The 11,469-nt window shown below is 39.1% G+C and overlaps 1 protein-coding gene across 1 annotated transcript in view; it reads right to left on the bottom strand.

The window, feature by feature from the left end:
* Positions 1-6,151: 6,151 nt before the first annotated feature.
* Positions 6,152-11,469, bottom strand: part of LOC126282413 (myrosinase 1-like) — a 53,157-nt gene continuing 47,839 nt past the window's right edge. Inside the window, exon 11 of the mRNA XM_049982070.1 lies at positions 6,152-6,539. Within this exon, the coding sequence (XP_049838027.1) occupies positions 6,416-6,539 (124 nt within the window). The 3' untranslated portion in view covers positions 6,152-6,415. The remainder of the gene's footprint in view (positions 6,540-11,469) is intronic.

Here is an 11,469-nt window from a genome sequence, read left to right as displayed (position 1 = left end):
ATTTGCGGAAATTTCCAGCTGTAGGTACACTACAGGACACGTTCCGCATTGTTGAAGAGGTCGTGAATCATTTTGCTTGTTTTTTGCATAAAGGCCATATCTCCTCTATTTCCTACTCTTGGTGGACAAGTTTAGGTGGTATAGTTAATTAGTGATGTCCCGCATGTGTATGTATAAACGGCTGTACTTCGACCTACCACGATTATTCACAATTCCATAATCATCTAACTGTGATATACTCCCCTCAAGTGAACTGAGAGTGATTTATCACATTAACAATGCACACAAAGGTTCCTTACGTTGAAAAAAGAACTTAGCGAGAGTGTGTTTCCTGCATTGTGATTGTTTGTACTCCTTGAAGTACTGGGATATCAGTGAATATATTTAAATAATGCAGAGCGAAACGTTTAAAAGTCTTGTACTATGAGTGGCTTCTTGAAAATTGGAGATGGTTTCCAAAGTATTAATGAATTGAAACAGCGTCACACGCTGCGCTGCATGCAGAAAATTCACGCTGGTAGTATTTCTTGAACACTTACAGTTACATGTTTACATATAAATAAATATTCTTAAAAACACGAGAAAAATGACAAAATTGTAACTAATTGCACCAAAACTTCAAACAGTGTCATGTATTCTTGTAACTACTCGGTGTGGAATATGGTGGTAGTTGTTGACATTGAAAGAATCCTATTTGCATGTTTTGAGTTGAAAAGTGGGAGAAAACCGGCAGAGTTTTAGAACCAGAACAGTAAGTAGCGTCATATCCTCCACAAATTACCATTCAGTACGATATTCTCCTGGAAAGAGCTAAAAGAGAGTTGCTAATATCACTTGAATTTGCTGGTGTTCATCGACCAAAGTACAGTGCATGAATACTAAGTGTCTAATAATAATATATACCCGAAGAGTGGTGATGGTAGGGGGCTGGTGGCGGGGACCAAAGGGAATCAATATATTACATGAGGGGGGAATGGGAGGCTGACATTTTTGAATAAAAAATTATGGTAATTTAGATTAAGTTAAAGCTATTTGGAAACATGGGTAAACATGGACAGAAGTGCACTACTCAACAACAATTTTTGTCATCAATTATGGTAGTCAAAATTATATTGATGAGCTGTTAATTATATCCTAAAAAACAAGACTAAGAGTCCAAGTGAGTGGCTCGTTTTCATGAGGGTCATTGAAATAGAATAGGAAAGTGGCCGATTCGCTTAGATAAGAGAATTATGTGCTCTGTGTCCCATAACATGTCTAGCTCCCCTGTTAAGAGTATAGAGTAAATGTCAGACATCACTCATTTCCTGAATCAATGACCCGCTTCCTCCATCTGACATTACACTCTGACTATGTTTTTCAGATGCTATTGTGAAATGGTTTGCTGTATCGTCTACAAAGGCACGTGTTCTGCTGTTAGGTGTACTTCATAAATTGAACAGAAAATAAAATTTTAGACATAACTGTAGTCATACTATTTGACAGTACACGATGAATGATAAATAACATTTAAGCAAAAGTCTGAAATTCGAAAATGTTTAATTGCAAAAACCATAATAAAAAGACAACAGAAAAGTTGACATCCGCATACATCATTTTATGGAAATATGACTAGCAGACTTTCTGTGATTCATTTGCTGTATTATAAAAGTTCATTTTTTTAAATAAGAGTAATCATCGTCGAGAGCCATGTTTATTGCCAGATCATCTCCATTTGTTCAGCGCCACATGTGTGATGTATCTCGAATGCTATATATCTGGAAACATCTAAAAAAGGTGTTCCTTGATCAACTTGTTTCAAAGTTGTAGAGAATCATCTTACATATGCGTTCACGATTGTTATGACTCCACACGTATCTCTATTTACTCAGCACTAAAAACACATAGTCTCTTGTGGGCAAGCAGCAGCACATAAATAGTACATGCTATAATTACTAATGTCACTCCCACCCATCCACCAACACACCCACCCACCAACACACACACACACACACACACACACACCCACCCACACACACACACACACACACACACACACACACACACACGAACACTTAGTAAAACTTCAAAACAATGCTACAAAATTATGTGCATTCAGTGGCCGTAAACGACTCGCGAAGCTGTTACCTTTCTTATTGGACACGCACAACTCATTACGACTGTCTTTATGTTATTATCAGGGCAATGTATGGCATAAGACATCATTAGCTTGGCTAACTTCAAGAGGGCGCAGCTGTACGCCACTGCTTTTAAGCCTAAACATTTTTGAAATAAATACTTTATAAACCATTAAATAGTAGAAACAAGTAGTTAGCAAAATTGAATATGTATGGAAGTTGATGAATACAGCTCACCGACGAACCACTTTCAATGCTGACAAATGAAAGACCATTACGATCAAGACAAAAGAGCTTCCTGACCACCTGAAATTCCTGTGACGTCATTACTGCTGTATTAATGCTACCTATTTCAATTATGAATACAATTACGTGGGATCACAATACAATAGTAAATTAAGAAGCCACAAATATATAAAAAAAATATAGATGCTTGGCTCATCTCGCCTTGATTCGTTTTCAGATTGAGTTTAAAATTATTTTTAAAGCATGAAACTATGATTACTCATACGCCAACTCGCTAGGGCAATGACTGTCCACAATCTTAAGAAAGATAATGGCGAAGAAATTTAAGCAACAGAAGGTTGTCACGCTTTTCCAGGACACAACGCTTCACGAGAAAATACATAAGTCGGAAAGCATTGAGTTTGCGGTTACTTATTCTCAAACACAAAATTTTGAACCTAAAGTGGAGTTACTGGTTAAATGACTGTCTGGCTTAGCTTAAAGTTTGATATGTAAAAATGACTTCCCGTAACCTAAGAGTAACGTAATGTAAAATTTAGAAAAAGGCAAGTAATTTACTTCTGATCAGTGAAAGGTTGAATTGAATTTACTTTAAGCAAATGAGCAGCTGATTTTCCTTTTAAAATAACGATAATAAAATACGTACCAAACCAGCAGAAGTCAGTCGCTAAGCTAAATACAGAAGACTCAGTTTTTACAGTTTCTAACTCACAATTCAACAAGAACAGATATTTTCAGCAGACTGAATGGGCATATTATAAGCGAGACGGAACAGTTCAAGTTCGTAGGCGTTCGAATAGATAGTAAGCTGTTGTGGAAAGCCCATGTCCAGGATCTTGTTCGTAAACTAAATGCTGCTTTATTTGTCATTAGAACAGTATTTGAAATAAGTGGCACTTAAACACGAAACGTAGTCTACTTTGCATATTTTCGTACGCTCATGTCGTATGGTATTATTTTTTGGTGTAATTCTTCTGATTAAAAATGGGTATTTTTGGCTCAAAAACGGGCTCTTCGAGCTATATGTGGTGTAAGTTCGAGAACCTCTTGTCATCCCTATTCAGTAGCCTGGGAATTCTGACATTGCCCTCACAGTATACATTCCCTTTAATGTCGTTTGTTATTAGCAATATTGGCCTATTCCCAAGAGTTAGCAGCTTCCACTCAGTTAATACTAGGCAGAAATCCAATCTGCATGTGGAATGCACTTCCTTGACTCTTGTGCAGAAAGGAGTGCAGTATTCTGCTGCATCTATTTTCAATAAGCTACCACAAGAACTAAAAAATCTTAGCAGTAGCCCAAACTCTTTTAAGTCTAAACTGAAGAGTTTCCTCATGGCTCACTCCTTCTATTCTGTCCAGGAGCTACTGGAAAAGCTAATAAATTAGGCAAATTCCAGTGTTATATTGTTGATTTTCTTTTTTTAAACTTACGACTTGTCGCCTCAATATTTTTTTTATATTTCATTTTATCTGTTTCTACTGTCTTGCTATAATTTCATGTATTGAGGCTTTCTATGACCGTGGAGACTTTTCCTTAATTTGGTGCCACGGAACAATAAATAAATAAACAAACAAAACTAAATAAAAATAAATGACTTGTCCAATCTTAATTTGTGATGCATCTTTAGTTATTAGTTTTACTCGAGAAATCTTACGTAATTTTATTTGACTGGGGTTAATACGCTAAACTGTGAATTATTTAAAGCTTTGTTATGCAATACAAGAATGAGCAGTTACCGTGGCAGAAAATTTAGACTAAAACTGGTCATTAGCAAACAAGCAAGACCGGCAGTAAACAGTTAATCAATTTTCATATTCTTACGACACTCGGTGATTGTACGGAAAAGTAAGGGACCTGCCTGGTTATATCTGAGGGCAATGACAACACAGGTGCCCTACAATTTTAACTATTGCAAGTTACTATTCAAGTTATTCATTCTTTATGAAAACAATTCAACTGTGTAAAGACTCTACGGAGATGTACCTGTCAGCTAACGGTCTTACGATGTTGTAGCTGAGCGGACGACGAAGATTATAGTCGACGGCAATGCTGAGCTGCTGCTGTTGCTGCTGTTGCTGTTAGACAACCCCGAGTCGCATCCAGAGCCACGGGACAGGTAATAGTTCGAACTGCACCTTCGTCCACCTGTCCACTTCCACCGTGCTCTCAATAGTCGCGGGTTAAAGAATCAGACGGGCCTAACACTGGCGAGAGCATAGCTGCACACCGCATCTATGGGAGCGCCCTACAAACACTTCCGCACTCTTTCATCCCTCAAGATGCTCTGCTTCCTCTGTGCTCGCAACTCGACCGAGACTCTCCACATGCAGAGATAAACGACACAGATACTGCCATTTCGTTGTTGCTATCGATAAATTTAAATAAAGTTCCCTTCGCTATTATCCAGCAATTTACAATATTTTCATGGAGCAGAAGGTCTTTTATGTACATTTTCCGGTATTACATCCTTTCCTCGCCGATTCTCTGGTGAACCTTCTCTTCCTTTGTGTCATCCGAACACCTATATTCAATATTCTTCTGTAGCGTCACATCTCCAGTCATTATCATTAATTAATATTCATTAGTTTCTGTAACGTCCCTGACACAATTTTGAAATTGCACCCTCACAATATTTCTTTCGACGATATCTTTAGGAAATATGTCCTATGAATCATAACTTTCAAATGTGGTATTTTCTTAATCATGTTGTCAGAATATGCATATCACCTCCGCAATGATCTCGAACATAGTTAGTTGAAGAACTAGTTATTTCTAATAAAGCTTGTAGTACACATACTAATTAATGGCAATAACTATTTCTGTAGCAAAGCAATGGAAAAGTCCGGAATTAACACACTTTGTGATTAACTTACGTTTCGTGTGATGGTCTTAGAGCGGCGTTCTGTATTCTACTGCTGCTTCCTCGGCCTTGGGCAATTATGTGAGGCATGATTTTATAGACTTCGTGTTCCGCCTTGATCTGGCTATTATCACATTGTCTTCCCTACAACAGGATCACTAAGCTTCTTTTTTAATCTCTGCTATTAACAACGCAGCTATCGCACTGCCCTCTCAGTGCAGCTTTCCTACATCACTTACCTCTACAATACATAGTCGATCACTAGTAACCTCGATAGTTATTCATACGCAACCCAGCTTGGACCATTCCTTAAGCCTCTAGACTGTTCTAATCTTTAATAAGTTCCTTTCACTGTCACGAAGTATTTTCTTCCGATTTGTTGTTATATCATATGAGAAGAACGATCGGTGCTCTAGGTGTCGCTGTCCTCACCTCTGTGGTCATGTTTACATACGTCACCATGCCGATTTAATGCATAACGTAAAAGATTATGTACAACCAATGTCTTAATGCCGTATATAAAAGGACGTTGCGTATATTAAATGATGAACTCAAATGCCATTTAACTAAGCCAAATGTTATTTAAGAGAACCAGGAAGACGTTCAACAGTTTGACAAATCTTGACAATAAAATTGTTAACTTTGAATTGCTACGTCAGAAATTGAGATGAACATCGAGTAGAAGATGTGGCAGTCATATGATAAACTGCTGTAACTAGAAAGGTATCGCTAAACGATACAAAAGGATGTCGAATTTCAGTAAACATAGTACGTCTAGTGTTGTATACTCTACAAAAGTTAAAAGCTTGAAGGATGTTGTAATAAAAAACGTGAAGCAATTTGTAGTATAGCAGTATCTCTCGGTTTATTACAACACTGAGGTTGAATAAGAAATGAAAAGTATACAGGTATGCATTACTTTATTGAAAGTGGTGCATGGAACAACTGGCCACATGTATCCGCAACAAGGAATGCAAGAGAATGAACTAATCCAATGGTGATCTCATGGAAATAATCGGTAGGGGATAGCATAATTATTTCGTATCATACTGATGTTGCTACACATGTAGGATTATATACAAGTTAAATACATTTTTTTTCGAGAAAGGAAACCTGAAAAGTTCTGGAGTTACTTCGAATATTTACCAAGAAGCAGGTACGTTATAGAGTGTAAGGCTGATCTTAAAACTAGAAGTACTCCTCAGGAACAGTCCTGTTCCTGTAAATGCCACCAATGAAATTCGCCGACGCCTTGGGAGTCCTCGTTCGCTCAGTGCTGTTAAAGTCCACTTGATAGACGCCGAATTTCGCCCTACAAATAATCAAATAAGAAAACATTCTTTCAAAAAGAGTTAAACTGCAGTTCTCTTATCCAAATGACACAAAATAAAAATTAGTTTGCTGACAGACAGTATAAAGGATATGCTTGTATTTACTTGTATGTGATATTGTAAGGAGCGTCTACAACTATTCAGGTTCTTACAAAGGAATTACCCCAGCTCAAAGAGTGAAAAATGGCTCCAAGCACTATGTGACTTTACATCTGAGGTCATCAGTCAGGTAGACTTAGAACTACTTAAACCTAACTAACCCAAGGACATCACACACATCCATGCCCGAGGCAAGATTCGAACCTGCGACCGTAGCAGCAGAGCGGTTCCGGACTGAAGCGCCTAGAACCGCTCGGCCACAACAGCCGGCTTCAAAGAGTGAAACCAGAAAAAAATTACTTTAAAATATAGATATACGTCTGTTATAACTACCATGATGGTTATGTATGAGCAAAACTCTTCTTCTATGTAGAATTAATGTTTGAGGACTAACAAATATAAAATCTACCAAAGCTTAAGTCTGTGTAATTGGCAATTTCGATCATCAGATCCACAAGACTCACTAAGGAGTTACTATTTGGTGAAAGGGTGGATACATGCTTCTAATATATAAGTTAATAGATGAAGTTGTTACACATCCACATTGCTCAACAGTGAAGCTCCTATGTTGCACTTTCTTCACTTATCCGTCATCGAAAAGGAAATACGGGGTTTCAGTGAAATCACTAAAGCACAACGATCTCAGACAGTCTCTGTCAATGTGTGTCCAGCATGCTGTGGCTGAAACCGGTCTATAATTTCTAAGTGGTTACAGTAACTACTAGAGGAAGTGTTGGGTGGAAAGTTTTATTTATTAATTGGTGAGAAGTTTCAGACAGATCGTGCATTATCAAATCATGCTTGCACACAAGTTTTACAAAAAGCTACTGGGTATAAAACAAATAAAATTGGCAATATACAATATAGTGTCCACACACGAATGTATCTCAAAAAGTTTTGAAGTTCAGTGATGTTAATGTGTATTGCAGCGGTTATGTGGTTTGCGGCCAGTAACTCACATGCAAGTCTGGCTATAATGCAGTACTTATGGTCATGGATGTTTTAATAAAACTACAAGCCGTACGGAATTTGTCGTCAATAAATAAACATTCTACGCAACTTGAGACTGTTCCTCTAACAATTTTGTAGGGCTGAGGCACTGATCTCAATAGTGTGATGACTGTGGTGTTTGATTTTGGACAACTCCATTACACATACACTGGTAGTTATGTAGCATGTCCTCATACATTCGCAAGTGTGCACACTCTCGGTGAAGTTAATGACTGTAGATTCCAACGATACACTGACATAAAAAAACTAAAAATATTCACATACTTAGAAATAACACGTATTCTATAACAAAAATAGAGCAGTCAGCGTGTCTGTCATATGAAGGGTTCAGGTTCAATTCCCTATATTTCTCATGTTAGGGTATAATGCTTACGCAACTACCTGTCGCTGCTGCGGTAGACATGATGATGGCTGTAAAGCTGAAGCAGGTAATCAATTTCAATAAAGTTACGTATGACCAAGACAGATTTTAATCAGTTGTTCAGATTCAAAGGTAACCGTTCCGATCAGGAAACAAGGCGAACTTGGGCTTGAGAGGCCAGTTCAGGATTTCCCTGCCTCGTGATGACTGGGTCTAGTGTGATGTCCTTAGGTTAGTTAGGTTTAAGTAATTCTATGTTCTAGGGGACTGATGACCGTAGATGTTTAGTCACATAGTGTTCAGAGCCGGCCAGTTCAGGAGCTCCTGAGTGGGAAGTAGCTCAGCGGGAAGATTGTAAAATAAATAACGCCGTTCACCGTATCCAAATGAGGGTGCTCGGCGAAGATAAGCCGTGGAATATTCAGTGCCTAATCACGGAGTTCAGTTCAATAGCCTCTATCACATACCTCATTTGCATCTAATGGCTTCCTGAGGTGATTACGTAAACAAAATCATAGAGTAGACGGAATAAGGAAAATGACTGCTTAACTGTGAGAGCACTGACGCTCAACTTCACAACTAGATATAACAGACTAATCAAGGTAGTGGCTTATATGGACTTTAAAATGCTTTACTATGTTTTGGAAAAAGACTATTATATTTGAGGGTAGGGGAAAGTTGATACAGTCTGTAGCTCCGAGTAAAGATCAGGTGGGAGGTGGGGTGAATGGATGAAGGAGTGTATAAGCTTGTCTGTGGGGCATTCAGATTCATTTGTGGTACGATAGTGGACATAGTGACAATATGATATTACTTTTTAGACATTTCAGCATGTGTAACGTTTCCTGGTAAGAAGCTGGAGACTGATCTGTACCACTTTAGGCCAAAAATTACAATCCTGTAAATATCAAGTTTCTCACCACCGTTGTACACCGAAGAGCAAAATAAATGGTGCATCTCCCTAACATGCAGAAGTGCCTCAACACGATATGGCATAGACTCGACTAACTTCTAAAGTAGCGCTGGAGGAAACTGACATCATGAATCCTACAGGGCTGTCTACACACCTGAAAGAGTATGAGGGGCTTGACATCTCTTCCAAATAGTGCGTTGCAAGGCATCACAGATATCCTCAGTGATATTCATGTCTGGGGAAATTGTTGGCCAGTGAAGGTGTTTCATTTCAGAAGTGTTCCTGTAGCCACGCTGTAGCAATTATGGAAGTGAGGGATGTCGCATTGTCCTGCTGAAATTGCTCAGTTCCGTCAGAATGCACAATGGACATGAATCGATGCAGGTGGTCAGACAGGATGCTTACGTACGTGACACCTGTCAGAGTCATATTTAGACGTATAAGAGATCACATATCTCTCCAACTGCACACGCTCTGCTCTATTACAGAGCTTCCACCAGCTCGGACAGTCACCTGCTGACATACTCGTACACGTCCATCTGCTCGATACAATTGGAAACCTCCGACCAGACAACATATTTCCAATCATCAACAGTCCAACTTCGGTGTTGACGGACCCAGGCAAGAAGCAAAGCTTTGTGCCGTGCAGTCATCAAGGGTACACTCTGAAGTTCCACATCGATGATCTTTAGTTGAACGGTTCGCATGCTGACACTTGTTGATGGCCCAGTACTGAAATCCGCAGCAATTTGCGGAAAGGTTGGACTTAGTCATATTGAACTTCAGTCACGTTGAACGATTCTCTTCAGTCGTCGTTGGTCTCGTTCTTGCAAGATCTTTTTCTAGCGGCAGCGATGTCAGCGATTTGATGTTTTACCGTATTCCTGATATTGACGGTACACTCGTGAAATGACGTACATGAAGTCACTTCATCGCTACCTCGGAATACTATGTGCTATCGCTCGTGCGCCGACTATAGCACCACGTTCAAGCCCAATTAAATCCTGATAAACTGCCATTGCAGTAGCAGTAAGCGACCTAACAACTGCGCCAGCTCTTTGTCTTATATAGTCGTTGCCGACAGCAGCGCCGTATTCTGCGTGTTTAGCCTTTTTGTTTTTGGGTCATCAGTCTTCTGATCGGTTTGATGTAGCCCATCACGAATTTTGCTCTTGTGCCAGCCTTTTCCTTCAGAGCAGCATTTCTACCCTACGTTCTCAGTTATTTGCTGGATGTATTCTAATCTCCGTCTTCCTCTACAATTTCCATCCCCTACAGCTCCCTCCATTACAGTGGAGGTCATTCCCCCATGTCGTAACAGATATCCTATCATCCTGTCCTTCCTCCTTATCATGGTTTTCCACATGTTTCTTTCCTCTCCGAATCTGCGCAGAACCTCCCATTTCTTACCTTACCAGTCCACTTAATTTTCAAGATTCGTCTGTGGCACCACATTTCAAAGTCTTCGATCCTCTTCTGTTTCGGTTTTACAACAGTCGATGTTTCACTATCATACAACGCTGTACTCCAGACGTACATTCTCAGAAACTTCTTCCTCAAATTACGGCCTATGTTGGTTACTAGTAGACTTTTCTTGGCCAGGATTGCCCATTTTGCCATTACTAGTGTGCTTCTGATGTCCTCTTTACTCCTTCCGTCCTTGGTTACTTTACTGCCTAGATAGCATAATTCCTTAACCTCATCTACTTCGTGACCATCAATCTTGATGTTAAGATTCTCACTTCTTCTTATTTCTGCTGTTTCTTCTTACTTTCGTCTTTCTTCGATTCAGTCTCAATCAATATTTTGTACTCATTATATCGTTCATTCCATTCATCAGATCATGTAATTCTTCCTCACTTTCACTCAGGGTAGCAATATCATCAGTGAATAGTACCATTGATATCCTTTCACCTTAAATTTTGATCCCACTCTTCCCTCTTTTTTTTTTTTTTTGTCCATCATTGCTTTTCGATGTATAAATTGAACAGTAGGGACGAAAGAATACATCCCTGTCTTACACCCTTTTAAATCAGAGCACTTGGTTCTTGGTCGTACATTCTTATTATTCCTTCTTGGCTCTTAGACATATTGTTTATTAACCGTCTCTCCCCATAGCTTACCTCTGTTTTTCTCAGAATTTAGAACAACTTGCATTATTTTACATTGTTGAGCGATTGTTCCAGATCGAGAAATCATATGAACGTGTCTTGATTTTTCTTTAGTCTTACTTCTATCATCAACAGCAATTTCAGAGTTGCCTCTCTCGTGCCTTTACCTCCTCTCAAGCCAAACTGATCGTTATCTAGCACATCCTCAATTTTCTTTTCCATTCTTCCGTATATTATTCTTGTCAGCAACTTGGATGCATGACCGGTTAAGCTGATTGATAATTCTCTCGCACTTGTCAGCTCTTGCAGTCTCCGGAATTGTGTGGATGATATTTTTCCGAAAGCCAGATGGACTCTCACCAGACATAGATTCTACATACCAACGTAAATAGTCTTTTTGTTGCCACTTCCCCCAA

The sequence above is a fragment of the Schistocerca gregaria genome, chromosome 7 (genome assembly GCF_023897955.1).
Source record: "Schistocerca gregaria isolate iqSchGreg1 chromosome 7, iqSchGreg1.2, whole genome shotgun sequence".
Lineage (NCBI taxonomy): Eukaryota > Metazoa > Arthropoda > Insecta > Orthoptera > Acrididae > Schistocerca > Schistocerca gregaria.
The sequence above is the reverse complement of the archived record's forward strand: the minus strand, read 5'-3'. Positions and strand labels throughout refer to the sequence as shown.